This window comes from Vicia villosa, unplaced genomic scaffold (genome assembly GCF_029867415.1).
Source record: "Vicia villosa cultivar HV-30 ecotype Madison, WI unplaced genomic scaffold, Vvil1.0 ctg.000677F_1_1, whole genome shotgun sequence".
In the NCBI taxonomy this organism is placed as follows: Eukaryota; Viridiplantae; Streptophyta; class Magnoliopsida; order Fabales; family Fabaceae; genus Vicia; species Vicia villosa.
In genome coordinates, this window is record NW_026705301.1 from 239,142 (window position 1) to 254,090 (window position 14,949).

The following is a 14,949-nucleotide window of genomic DNA, read 5'->3' on the forward strand; positions in this document are numbered from 1 at the left end:
AATGATAATGAAGAGGCCAAATAATTAAGAAATAAGAAGCTTGATTATATTGCAAGTGAAAATGACTTATGCACTTCTGAAATTGAAATTGACTTATGCACTTCTGATATTGAAATTGACAAGTATTTTTTTGAAATTCAAGCACAATTCAACATTTTATAGAGTTATTGTTTCCCAATCACTTGTTAATGCTTCCAATGTTTCTTATGTCAAGATTTCATGGGAATCTGAAGCTTATTTTTTTTCTTGATTTTATTTGTTTCCTAGCTTGCAAGTCTTTTTGGGGGTAATTAATTGCCTATAAGAGTCCAAGATTTCAATTTGTTGTCCAGATATCAAGAATCCAAGATCGCAGTTAATACATCCTCAGAACTGAAAACGGGAGAAATGAGTAATAAAGAAAGAATAAATGTGACATTGTACAAAAAGAAAAGGACAGCTGCCATACATTAAAATATCTTATAAACTCTAAACACAAAATCTGCTTCTAACTTCAGCTGGTGTTCTCCAATTATACGGACAGGTGATATTTTTTTTCCTTCTTTTGGTGATGTGTATGTTACAACAAAAATTCGGTTCAAAGTGGCAAAGTAAAAAACAAAAGGAAAAAAAGTTATATTTGTCTATGGAAATAACCCAAAAATTAATGAAAGAATATATTTGAATACCCATATGCTCTCAGCAAAGATAGCATTGAGACATGTATGTTGCTTTAGCACTTTATAACCTATACCTCTCAAATTTTGGAAAAATTGGATGCTGTATGACTATAGACTGTAGTTATGAACTGATATGCGCTTCCATTTTTAGTCATTTGGATCCATTTCCTCATCTTGATCCCAGAGTAGAGTCTGATCGGTTTTGCCACCATTTTTTTCAGACTCAGATTCATCAACAAAATCATTACTTTCATAATCTGGCAGCCCATCATCTTCGGATTTGACCCCTTCTTTCCCTGAACTTGGCTTTTTAGCATGCTGCATCCATTTGGGGCAAATGTCTTCTCCTCCATATAGAAGTTGACCATCTTCACCTCTGACACGATTAGCAACGTTGGCTGAAGCTACTCTACAAGAGCATTCTGGAAGTGGATGTGAAAGGAACATTGCTGGTTTTGACAAGAGAGACTGCCTTATGAGGCCTTCTTCGGACATACTTTTGTTAAGGTGCTCTCGCACTAAAACTGTCCAATTATGTTTTGGATGGTACATATTCTCACGGGTCATATTGAAAAGTTCCGCAACAACTTTCCTGTCAGAAAAGAGGGTAATAGTGTCACAATAAAATGTAAAACTTGGGAAATTTCAATAGAAAAATTACAACTAACCAAAACCACAAATAACATGATCTTCAAAGACTTAAAATGGCAAGTCTGAGTGCAGAAACAGAAGTTCATTTACTGATCACTTCAGAATTCAGATACATGCAATTCTCAAGGCATCAAGACAATCACTAAAAAAATTCCACATTTTAAAAGCAGATATGCATAAAAGTTATCCAGAATACCAAAGATAAGCTCTAGGCTTGTCTGTGACTTGCTACAAGAGGATTGTCTTGTCTAGCATTTGTTTAAATACTGACAGGTATGGATGTCTGAAGCAGGACAGAAGAAAGTTGCAATAACGGTCGCTAGATAAATACTAAGTCAACAGTCAAGACACAACATGGCATCACTGTAAGAAGCATTATTGGTTATTTAAGAAGAGTAGAAGACATAATATGGCCTGTCTTCTCTAGAACATGACCCCTTCCCTACGCCTAGCTCCAGCCCAAAAAGAAAGAGGTCAGGGAATAATGCTATCTTTTATCGTTCTTTAAACTCGGTAACTTGGCAAATCTAGTGCCCTACTAGAATAAGGGAATTTGATTACTTTTATGAAACCTTTTTATATCACACTTCCTTAACGAACATCAATAAATTGAGACCAACCCCAAAGAGCATTTACCTGTTCGGTCGGTATGTTCTAGAAGAAGCAGTCTCATACAGACGATGTCCCATGACAAGGCTTGAAAAATCTGGCCATCCACTTTCATCATTGTTAAATCCAGGAAAGAAGGCATCTGCTTCCAAAGAAACAATGTAATCTAGTGCATCCCAAAGTAACCTATGCGCTTTCATTCTCAGATCCATAGGTGAAGGATCGGGTTCTAAAGGGGTCTCATTGATCCAACCATACCATCCTTCTTTTTCATGCTGGTAAATTGGTCTATTTGGAGGTGGAGGAAGAGGTCGAGGCCGAGGACCAGCCCTCTTCCATTCTTCTTTAAGTTCTTTCTCGCTTTTTCCAGGAGGTGACCTAAAAATGTTTTGAGGAAGAGGCGTTTCAGGTCCAACCAAGTCAGACAATTCTTTCTCACTGCACAAGGAAGTGCGATCCAGTGTATTGATAAACATGGACCGCAAAGGAATTAAAACACGTTGACCTCCAAATATTTCAGAGCCAGCAAGGTAAATAATTGTTTTGGAAGGATAACCCATTACTCGCAAGAGAATGCCAACCTGCAAAAGTTAAACAGAATAACAAATGTAATTCCTGTATAGTAAAAATTTAAAATTCCAAAAGACAATCCATATTTATCCACAAAAATGGAAGCAATGTTCCCAAAGGCAACATTACTTCATTTCAATGGTAAAACAGGTCGAGCTCAGGCTAAAATTTTGAATGCACAATTGGGAGGCCATTAGCATCTTAGAGTTGCTCTGCATATATTTCGGGTGCAAAATGATTTTTTTATTTTAAGTTTTAAAATTATTGATTTTAATACCTCAATTTCCAAATTTTACTCAGTCAAAGTTTTTAGGTGTTGTGTGGGGCGAGGCATACTGAAATGGTTGGAGTTATTGCCGTATTGCTAGGATGTCACAAAGGTTGGGCGATGGAATCTGCCTCTTGCAAATACAAGGCTAGGATACCTAAAATATATCCGCAACTGTAATGGATTCGATCTTTCCCTAGATCTTCCCATTGCAGGAGCTTGATTTCCCTCAATTTAGGCTAGGATACCTTAATTTGATTTCAATACCTCAATTTCCAAATTTTACTCAAAGTTTTAAAATGTTAAGTGGGGCGAGGCATAGTTAAATGGTTGGAGTTATTGTCGTATGACAAGGAGGTCACAAGGTTGCGCTATGGAATCAGCCTCTGGCAAATACAAAGCTAGGATAACTAAAATATATCTGCAATTGTAATGCATTTGAGTTTTCCCTAAGATCTTCACATTGCAGAAGCTTGATAGCACAAGTTTACCCTTTTAAAGTATTGTTGAGTTCCTAATTTGCATAGTCCAACCACAAAGTTAGCGCATCAAGGGAAGGATGTGCAAAAGTGCACTAGTTTAAAGGTATTAATGTTCCAACTTACACAAAGGAAAGCCAGTGCACAGTCATGTGTTCAAGTTGCAGAAACAATATTTTCCCCTAACCTACTACAGAGTACATACCAATAGTGGGTCCAACCCTTCCTTAGGCTTCATACCATGTGATTTGAGGTCACGGGTCACCTTTGGTTTGATTGAGAAAATCCTAATTATTGTTATTACATCATGGTTGATTAGCACTACTACCCCTGAAACCTTCAATTCTCTCTTTCCCAAAATTATTTCAACTTTATCATATCATTAATTAATTTGTTCATCAAATATTTTAGTTCAATCATATATATAAGCAAATTTATAAGGATAACTCAGAGAAAATTTATAAGGATAACTCAACTTTTATCACATTTTGGTACAAACAGCATAAAATTGAAAGCAGTTAAGCAAATGCTAAAAGTTCTTCAAACGAGTCAAATACATTTATGCTTTTTATAGAATGATTCACAACTTCTTCTAAATTATGTAAAATTGTAGGTCATAAAATCAAGAGAATAAAGTACATGTACCTGAGTGAAAACATGCAAATTCTAAAATATTATATACAATGGTAACACTTGACATATAAGCTTGGTACCCGTCCAGGAACAGAATCGAATGGAGTTAGGGTTTACATTGGTCATTGTCTTCGAGTACAAAAGGTTATTTTTAAGAAAAGTTTTAAAAGTGACATCAATTCTAACCGAAAACAGGACAAAAACCATGAAATCCTACAGGAAAATTTAGCATACCTCTTCAGGCATGAGGGGACATAGACCTTTATCTCTTTGCAAGTGTGAATCCACATTCAAATCCTCGTTAAGAATTTTATCCTTTATCATTTGAGCCCTTCGATGTTGTATCAGTTCAGTGTGTACATCCTAACAAAAATAAAATCTTAACAAAATAAATGAGGGAAAAAAAGGCAGGGCTAAGGATGTACATCGTCTGCCAATTCAAATGTTACAAGTTTCTAATTTACCCATTGCTACTTACAAGAAATCAGAAGTGGTGTACCCCAGAAAGGTTTATGTACAGCAGAAGTAGAACAGTATCTCATTAGCAGTGGTAGGGAAGAGAAACACAACAAACCTGAAAAAGCTCTGCACAACCATTGTAGGCCAAGGTTTCTCTCAGAAGGCCAGGATGATATACTAAGAAGGGCTGCCCCAATGATCTCAACCTATAAAACAGCATAAATTTCTTTTACATAAAGTCATCAACTCCAGAAAAAGAAAGAGAGGAATTATTTATTTCTTGGCGGACAAATGTGCAGAACAGAGAAAGATCACTCGGCCAAGGGTTTCCCCTTACAACTGATCCATGACTGTTTATTCAATAAAAATAAATCTAAAGGTTTCCTCTATACCCTTATATCTTCCAATTTATTAGGTAACTAATTCCCTCTAACTAACTAGCTAAGTACTCTGACTTAGCCACATTTATTTTCTTTTCTGTCTTAATAAAAGCCCCCCATAACTTCTAACAAACTAATTTTTCATTTTATTATATTGGAATTTCGATAACAGAAACACACTAAATTATGCATTTTAAAGACCCCCTAAAAAAACAGCAGTTCCTAAAAACAAGGAAGTACTCTGTGATAGTAAAGCATGTGCACATCAATTAGTTTACATGAAAGGCTTTCATACTTGTTAACCATACGATGGCCAAGCATTTGAATTTCTGGACGAAATTGAAGGGCCTGGAAAGAAACCCTGCATCTTAGCCTCTGAATCTCTGCCATGGTAGGTGGGAGTACGGACTGCATAAAGAAAAAGTGTAAGAATGGAAATTCTAAGGCCTGATTAGTTTCAGAAAATATTTTCTGCTTTCACTTGTAATTACAAATCTGTCAGTTTTTCACTGGTTTTCAGTTTTCAAAGATTTGAACAAAAAATCAAGGAGGGCAACAAAAAAAAAGCGAATAAAATCCCATATCCACACAAAACAGAAGATCAATGCTTCCTGAAGCAGACAACATCGTCTACGGGATGGTAATTTACAACAATAGCATTAGCTAACAATCTCAGGATACTTAAATACCTGCAGTGCTCCACCATTGGAGATAATTAACCCAATAACCTTGGATTTCTTTAGCTTTGGTAAAAGTTCTTGAATGTAGAAGTTTGGAGAAGCTGAACTTGTGGGCCTAAATGTAGGAAATTCATTCCTTTTTCTCCTTTCCATCAAACTTTCAGGCAGGGTCTTTGCAATAATTACATCGTGTTTTAGATATGTGATGAACTGATCCTCGTCATAAAGATAGGAGAAACTCTTGAACTTTGAGCTGAATAAAAATTTTAAAAACAAGAATAAATATATAAATGCATCACAAAAAGAAATTATTAATAATCCCTCTGCTCCTTAATATAAGAAGAAAAACCAAAAACCTCAAACCAATGTAATTATTAGTTGTGATAGCTTTTTGAGTAATTTTACAAATATTCATTCTTGGAAAATTGTGAAGTACTAAATACATCCACTTATATTAATAAGACAAATATTAAATGATGGCTAGAAAAGTTTATCTCACAATAAATACACTTTAAAAAGCTTGACAATTTCTTATAAATGGGACCAAGAAAACTCCAAAAAAAAAAATTATAATAAGGACCGGAGGTAGTAGCATAAAGCACATTGGCCTGCTAGTGACCGCATAAAACTTCCAGCACATACCTTATTCCTTTTGAGCGAATACTCTCTTGAATTTCTGGAATGATGAGAGTGGCATTTAAAAGCCTAGATATAGCGACCAGATCACAGATCTATAAAATCAAGAAAGGTGTTGTTAATTTGCAAAAGAAATAGGAATGACTTCACAAAAATAAGTGACTTCTTCCCATCAAGTGCATCATACCGATGATCTTATCTTCTCAAATCCACCAAAAACTTTTGCATAGATGAAACCATTGCTCCGGTCCTTTGGATCTGGAAAGGAAAGAAACACAGGCTTGAAGTGGAAAATTTAAAGGATGAAAATGCCACAATGAGGATATATACATAATATTCAATAAGGTTTACTCATTGTTAAAATTTGACAAACATCAAGATCACCAAATAATAGCCAGCTCAGTTATGTACATTCTTAGTCAAACTAGAGAAAACTCAACAGTTATAGCCAACTAAATGATATGACACAAATCTTTAGTTTGCCACCTTAGTTACACTCGTCAATGAAAAAAACATCTAAATTCGATAATATAATAATAAAAAATTCATTTAAAAATCATTTTAAGTGTGAAAGTAATTTCAATGGAAAAAATAAACTTCCATTTGTCTATGTTTTCAAAGAGTTTCTCCTCTTGTTTATCATTCACATTCAAATAAGAATGAATACTATGAATTGCATGCTAAACAGACATGAATACAACATCCGTCTTGAATGTTGTTTAGCGTTATTATACAATATACATGATTCCACTCAATTTGTAATTCAATACACAAATTAATAGCTTCTGTTAATCATCTCTGTGATAGCAAGGAAGCAATATTTTAACAATCTAGAATCTGGTTGCTAGTTAATATCTTGGCAATTGTAAATTAATACATGACTTCATTTAAAATGGAACTTATAAGTGTAAAAGAAAACACAAGGTTAATCGCCAAGATGTAAAACAGGAACACTTCCACAAAGTTTTATGCCGTAGCCACTATATTACAAGCCAAAAATTGCCCACTTTTGATTGTCACATCACACATGTCTCCCTAATAAAAGCTAAGAAACTTAAGTTAAAATTTATTACCACTATAATTGCTTCTAGCATTGGAACTAGGTTGCAGTGCTTCCAAAGACTTTATGGAGCCCCATAGCTTCTTATTCTTCACAACCTGTCACAATTCAAGCAAATAAGCTCCATCCAAAGATTTGACCATACACAAGCAACTGATACATGTATAATAAGAACCAACCTGCCTTCCCAATCCAGGAGAAAAATCAGCAGAAAAACTCGCAATTGCTCTATAAGGCACTATATTAACCGTCCACAACTTTGCCAAAGAGAGATGAATGATGATAGACGCCACAGATAAAGTGATTACAGAAAGAACAACCCATTTGATCTTAGTTACGAATGCCATATTGGCTCCGTGACTCTACATCACCAATGCCGAACGGCCGACTTTGATCTTATCTGCAACATCTACAAGAAAACAAATAAAGTTAGAAACAGAATTAGAGTAATCCGTTTTCCGATTATTCATCTACGCAGTGCCAATGGCATATAACAATAGAAAAACTAGGGAATTGAATTGGTATGAAAATAAATAATAAGAAACACCTAGGGTTCCTCTGGAAGGGTGCAGTTTTGAGGGTAAAGCACCCAGCCAGCGAGAAGCGTTTGGCGTGTCAGCTGGAAACTCAATCAATTAAGCGATTTTCGATTGGATCTCTTTGCGAACGAGATTGTGTTGTTCAGTGTTGTTCCTCCCAGTCCCAGGAATGGGGCAAAGGAGTGTTTGGATTGTGGAAAATGATTATGATTATGATAATGATGGATTTGGATGGTGGTGATGGTGTGAATGCGGGTTGTTTTTGGTTGGATCGAAGTTTCAAAACCACGTTTCACGGACGCGGTTGCTTTTGGCTTTCCGGAGGTAAATCACAATCGCAATCACATGGATCTTTTCTTTATTCAACTACACTCTTCCCTCATCGACTTCAATATTCGCACTCCAGTATTGGGAAATGTCGATGGATGAATGAACCGAATCTAAAGCCAATAAGCTTTTTTTTTTTTTTGTTACAAACGATAAGCATATTTAGGATTTAAAAAAAAAAAACATATTTGGAAATTGATTATTTACATAAGATGATAAATGGTGATACTTTTATTTGTATATTAATGATAATTGAGTACATTATTATATTTATTTTCATTTCAAAAAAAATACTATTATTTTTACAACAATCTTAAAGATGTCATGATATTATTAAAATTCAAATAGATCTGACTAACATGTTAATGTGAAGTTGGTATGTTCATCCTTTTTAATTTGATTTTGATGAATACAAAAGATTGTCTTAAAAAGAAAGATCAAAGAAGGAAAAGATTAAATCAAATATGAAGTTTGTGTTAAAATTAAACTTTAATGCTATTGAATCATAAACAAAGTTACAATATTTAAATCAATGGTTATAGACATTAGATTAGATGCAAAAAGAAAAAGTTTAAAAAATTATTTTATTCTTGATTTTCAAAATGGCAAAAAGTGGCATTTTTATCTATGAAATTTTTCTAAGTCCACATTGAGGTAACCAATTAACCCTCCTTGGTTTAATAGATTAACGTGCCTTCTAATTGAAGAAATCTTGATTTTTTAAATAGGCTAATTAATCCTAGTAAGAAGGTCAAGTTAATCGATTATTCATTCTAAATTTCACTTCTTTTTGAACGTTAAAAGCAAGGATAATTGATTACCTTTTAGGGTATGTTTGGATTGATGGAATAGGATGGAATGGAGTGGAATGGAATGAAATAAGTTTATGTTCCATTGTTTGGATCGGTTAAAAACAGATGGAATTGAGTGGTATCGGATGGAATACATTCCATCACTTTCCACCATTTTTTGTACCCTCCGATTTGGGCGGAATGAAAAAATTACTCTATTCCATCATGAAGTATCCAAACAATAGAATGACGTATTTATTCCATTCCACTCCGTTCCGCTCTATTCCATCCCGCTCTACTCCATTCCGCTCCTTTCTTTTTATTGAATCCAAACATAGCCTTAGTCATCTCCAAACATTTTCATAATCATGACAATTGTTCATAAGCATTTTCCATCAATTTTTTTTGAAAATCAAGAAGTGCATGGTTATCTATAAATAGAAGAATATTTCTAATTCAAATATACTTTTTTTCATGAACGTTTTTTAAGTTTCTGTATCATTTTAACAAAAAAATTTTTTCTTGCATAATTTTCATTTTAATGTGAAAAAGTTTATAGAAACACTTGAGCATTTAAATCTCTATATTATCTTGATTTGTTCATTGAATGAGAAGATTAAATTTTCATATATCTAAAAAGCGGAAAAATTCAAAGAAGTTTGTCTACAATATTTTTCATATAAATTGTTGTATATTTGATCAATTGTACGATGATTCTTTATCTATAAGAAAGTGTTGTACTTATTACAGATTTTTGCAAATAGGAAATGTTGTTTTTCTATTTGTTGGAAAAGTCTTTTGAATCAGGGCGATTCAAAATCCATCATAATTGTTAGTGTTTGGAAAATAAGGAATTTATGTACTTCTTGTTATTGTTAGAAGATTATAAGAGAAGTCTTAATAGTAGACTTGTATAAATACCTGACAATATTGAAATCTCTTACGGGGTGCGAGGGGACTGAAGTACTCTTGTTGGGAAAGAGGAACTAAGATATCTCGGTGTTATTTACTCTACTGCACTTTACTTTTTTGTTACTTGTTCATTCACCTGTTCATAATTCTGGAAAATTATAAAAAAAACAGAAAAGTGATTGAAATGTCTAAAAATTTGTCAAACCTAATTCATCCCTCCCCTCTTAGGTTTCACACTCTATACTTAGATTCAGCATCTGAGCCTGTTAAGGTAACTTGCTCCTAAGATCCAAAAGACAGCTTCTACAAATTCAATTTTCAAGATGATCGTAGCAATTATAAGCCTCCTTTATTCTGAGGTGAATCTTGTGATTTTTGGAAGAATGCAAGCACATCTTAAAGCACAAGTGTTGTAGGAAATGGTATGTAGGAAATGGTATGTTCGTTCCCATAAGTGTTGTCAATGGTATTGGTACAACAAAGATCAATCGTTTGTGGATTGATGTTGATGAGGAAAAAAATCTATGACAACAAAGTAAAGAATCTACTTCAAGTAGTGTTAAGCATGGATGAATTCTTTCGTATTTTTCAATGCACAACAACGAAGAAAATATGGGATACATTAGAAATCACTCATGAAAAAACCGTGGAAGTGAAAAGATCAAAATTGAACACATTATCTCAAGAGTATGAAATGTTCAAGATGCAGTGCGAAGAATATATTCTTGACTTGCAAAAAAGATTTTCAAACTTGACAAATCACTTAGCGACAATTGGTAATAAAATTTTTAATGATAAACTTAATCTTAAAATTCTTAGATTTTTAACCGGGGCATGCCAACCGAAAGTGGCGTCAATATCTGAGAAGAAGAGTCTGCCCAAAATGACGTATGTAGCATAATTCAAAAAATACTCAAGGAGCACGAGATATAACTTGAAAAAACTACAAATGCATAAATATGAAAGAATAAAAAAGTCTTGCCTTAAATACTAAAGTAAAAAATCATGAGAGCAATAAGTAAGGTTACATGCTTTGAATGTGGAGAAAAAGGACATGTTAAAATGTGAATATCCTATACACTTCAAAAGAAGAATAAATTCAAGAGCAAGAATGACAAAAGGCTAAAGAAAGCATATGTAGTAAGGGATGACAATGAAATAAGTCCCTCTTCATATGAAGATCATGCAAACAAGACATTGATGGCATCACATCATTCAAGTGATGAAGAACATGATGTTAGTGATTCTGAAATAGATGATAGACCTTCATATGATAAATTACAAAATGCTTTTAATGAATTACATAATGAATTTTTCTCTAGAAAAAATTTAACAAGAAAACTATTAGAAAAAATTTAAAACAAGAAAACTATTTTAAATCTCTAAGAAATTAAGGTATTCTTAATGGTATTGAGAGAAGGATCTAACGCAAGAAGACCCAAAGAAAACTAAATACCAAAATATTGTTAATTATATGGTAGATCCAAAAGTTTCATTGATGAAATATATTTTGAAGAAGCATAAACTTTAATATCAACTTTGACTTCATATTATTATACTTCTTTGAAGATAATTTTTTTTATCTTAATATCATTTCCTTCATATTATTATACTTCTTTGAATCTTACTCTTTTTCTTTTCTAAAATATCAAAAAGGTGAGAAAAATTGGTAGTTTTTTTATTGTTTTTCAAGATACCAAAGACAACAAAAGGTGACATTTTTATATGGGAGAATTTTCTAAGTCCGTGGTAATCAATTAACATAGACCATTTTGCCAGCGTACACAAGTCAGTTAAAATTATAAGAATATGTATTTCTCATTTTATTTCACTCTATCGAAAACTCACTTTTAAAGATAATCAAATGATATTTCAATGTTATGCCAATAATCAACCCAATGAGAACCATTTAACTAAGTCAAATATAATTACTTTGGAACATTTTTACACCATATAGGCACAACACAATACACATGACCATTATCTAGTAAGTTTTTTGACATAAACATGTAATGTTTTACCATGTACAAAACAAAGACAGTGAGCAAATGATCACCATGTCTCAAGCCAAAACTATCCCTGTTTTAATTGTTCTATTTCAAAGTCAATGTAAAAAGAGGTTATACGATCAGAAAACCAAAATCTAGCATAGTAATGGAATGACACAATACTATTATTTCAAAACCTTTGCTGTTTTTCATATTATATGATCAACATGAAAGGATGTACTTCTGTGTAGGTTAAATGTATTATCCATATGTGCTCAATAGCCTGAAAAATTGCAAGTCATACTATATCTTCTTTTTTTTTGACAAAATTCATTGTGTTTTACATTAGAATAGCACATCAGGGTTGAACGGTGACACTTTGTGCCTATTGAACACTTAGTATATATTCAATATAACCAGGAAATAAACATATCATTCAGATATTCAAAAAAAATCACCAAAATTTAACAACAAAATGTGATAGTAGATTGCTAAAACTCACTTGATAAACAATTTATAAAGCAAAACAAGTTTTGGATCCAGCCACACCTTGAAAGAAGGAGTATCTGGCTACAAGAAACTATAAAGAGAAACCTAATCAAACAAACTAAAGCCCATGTCATCATCACTTTCTTCCTTGGCTTCTTCCTGCAAAAACAACAAAATAAGAAGCTGAATAAGTTTAGTTTGTTCAACACTGATTCAATCAATAAGCAATGAATTTGCACTACTGACAATTAACTGGATCAGGCTAATATACTAAATAAACTTTCAATCATGGTATGAAATAGTCAATTAAAACCTAAGAGTAAAAAAAGGTTATGCTAAAAAAGATAGCTCAATTCTCCAATCTAAATAAAACTAATCAAGCTCTATACTAACTGTTGAGAAATTAAATAGACAATATATTAAAATGTGTATCATAATCAATTTCAATACTATAAGGTTAAACATCTATCGGTTAAAACCATAATCCCCATTAAAACCATAATCCCCATTAAGAGGAATAAAATATGTACCTTCTTTGCCTCGACAGGTGCCTCTGCTGCTGCAGCTCCACCAGCGGCGGGTGCGGCTCCTCCGGCTGAAACAACGGCGGCTCCACCTGCTGCGCCAGCGTTCAAAACAAGATCGTCAACGTTCTTGCTCTGAGCAAGCTTAGCGAATAGGCTTGGCCAGTAGGATTCGACGGTGACATCAGCTGCCTTCAAGATGGTGCTGATCTTCTCCGCCTACAAAAAAGAATAACAGAGAAATGTGAGATCTGGGTACAATTTGGGGATAATCGAAGAGAAACGGAATTGTTGAGAGATGATGTACTAACGGTGATTGGGATTCCGTCGTCGTGGAGAATCAAGGTGGCGTAGATGCAACCCAACTCACCGGAACTCATTGTGGCTTATAGGTTGAATCACGATTTTGTGGCACAGAAAAATGCTAGGGTTTTCGAAGACACGGCTGCCTGGAATTGTCGCAAAATATGATATATAGTGTTGTGCCATGGAGTTAGGGTTTCTTCAATTTGGGTCTTCATTATTTGGGCTTTAGGAAAGTTGGGTTTTTCACTCAAATAATTTAGGCCCGCGTTACATTCACACCAAATCATCCTTATATAACATTTTATTTTAGAGAAATACTCTTTCCATCTTTATTGAAGCATTTCATGAAAATTTAATTTTTTTCATTAGAGTGTTTAGAGATGTATCTACGAACGTATTCAAAACTACGATAAGTTTATCATTTTTTAGTTTCACTAAATTTTGAAAAAAAAATAATCCAGTGATGTATCTCCGTATACCGTTTAGGCATGTCTATAGCAACTCGATCAATGACTCAATATAACAATTGTTCATGTTCCTAGCATATCGTCGACGCTTCAAAATAATGTGACACTTGTTCTCACTCTCGCAATAAAAGAATCTCCTCAACAACGAGAACTACATGATTTGATTGTAATAACTTTGTCGATCATAGATGCACATCATATTCCAACTTCTCAACCGATTGCTCAAGAATATTTCCTTGTTCCCCCGTTCCAACATCAATTTTAGCTTCAACCACCACAATATCAACATCAGAATCCTCCCCCACCACAAATTTGATTCTCTAGACCAGAATGACCATATAATGTTCATTAATTCTAAGCCAAACAACGATTATTTTGCACTAACAAACTCATTATGAACATCTACAACCTGGTACGACAATAAAATGCGTGCCTCTTTAACATCAAACACCTCTGCCTCAAAGAGAGTCAATATAAGATTCCCTCTCAGGTCCTAACTCAGATAGAGGTACTGCAACATAGTTTTCGACCAAGTGACTCCAAACACAAGATGAGGGTGAATTGTGATATTCAGATTTCAAAAATCAGTTTATAACTAAAATGATTAATGATAGAGAATAGAAGAAAACAAAGATGATGCACTGATATAATAGTAAAGATAAAAGATAGAGAAATAAGCAGCAGGATAAAAATAAATAACAAAAAAAGACTGGAAATGAAATAGCACGTCGAAGATTTCTCTTGGTTTGACCTAAACCACTTGACCTACTTCAATCCCCAAGAGTTTCCAATTGATATTTACACTAAAAGAATCTTTAGTTTTTTCATATGATCAACCAAATAACCTTACAAAACAACTTGACCTTTTGCACTGGATCAACCCAAATATCTTTCAGAAACAATCATATTATTTTACACAAACTTAGCTCAATAACCTTAAATAATTATAGCTTTTACATAGGCTTAACTCAATAACATTTACCCGACATTTTACAATTTAGCTTGCCTATTACAAAGAGATCATAAGAGAGTTTCACTCTTGAATAAACAATTATATCACAACACCATTACAACACAACTCTCAAATGAAACTTTTGATTCTCTTGGCACTAAGGCAAGTCTAGTGGCAAATAACTTTATAAAAGAATAAATAAGGAAAAATACTAGAAAAAATTTGGCTCAAAAATATAATTATCCACGGGATTCTAAATACGTAAATCGATTAAGCCCATGTTTTAATCTATTAACTTAACCAAAAAAGGAAACATAGAATTTTAACTTCACTTAATTGATTTCAGGCCTTTTTAATCGATTAAGAGGTGTTCAACTTTGTGTTAATCAATTATAAGAAAGTTTCAATCGATTAATTTGTGCACTTTGTCTTGCTAATTGATTAAACAAACTTCTTAGTATTTTAAGCACTTGTCCAACTTGGTTTTAAGAAGTTTGGTAAAAAGGACGAGAAGTTTGAAATACTTTTTGTCTATGTGAGAGAGCTCATTGCCTTAGTACTTTGAGATTT

At 33.4% G+C, this 14,949-nt stretch overlaps 2 protein-coding genes across 2 annotated transcripts; both read right to left on the reverse strand.

Annotated features, from left to right (window-relative positions):
* Window positions 1-425: 425 nt before the first annotated feature.
* LOC131630380 (protein EMBRYO SAC DEVELOPMENT ARREST 30-like) lies at window positions 426-8,082 on the reverse strand. Its single transcript, XM_058901167.1, has 11 exons — window positions 7,632-8,082; window positions 7,264-7,493; window positions 7,098-7,182; window positions 6,212-6,282; window positions 6,031-6,119; window positions 5,398-5,641; window positions 5,004-5,116; window positions 4,444-4,534; window positions 4,104-4,232; window positions 1,947-2,500; window positions 426-1,251 (listed from the first exon to the last, which is right to left on the reverse strand). Exons 2-11 carry the CDS (start codon window positions 7,429-7,431, stop codon window positions 807-809), a joined length of 1,989 nt encoding a protein of 662 aa, XP_058757150.1. The 5' UTR covers window positions 7,432-7,493; window positions 7,632-8,082; the 3' UTR covers window positions 426-806.
* A 3,972-nt stretch (window positions 8,083-12,054) lies between these two features.
* Window positions 12,055-13,123, reverse strand: LOC131630391 (large ribosomal subunit protein P1-like). The gene is made up of 3 exons (XM_058901176.1): window positions 12,966-13,123; window positions 12,661-12,873; window positions 12,055-12,289 (listed from the first exon to the last, which is right to left on the reverse strand). Exons 1-3 carry the CDS (start codon window positions 13,032-13,034, stop codon window positions 12,236-12,238), a joined length of 336 nt encoding a protein of 111 aa, XP_058757159.1. The 5' UTR covers window positions 13,035-13,123; the 3' UTR covers window positions 12,055-12,235.
* Window positions 13,124-14,949: the final 1,826 nt, after the last annotated feature.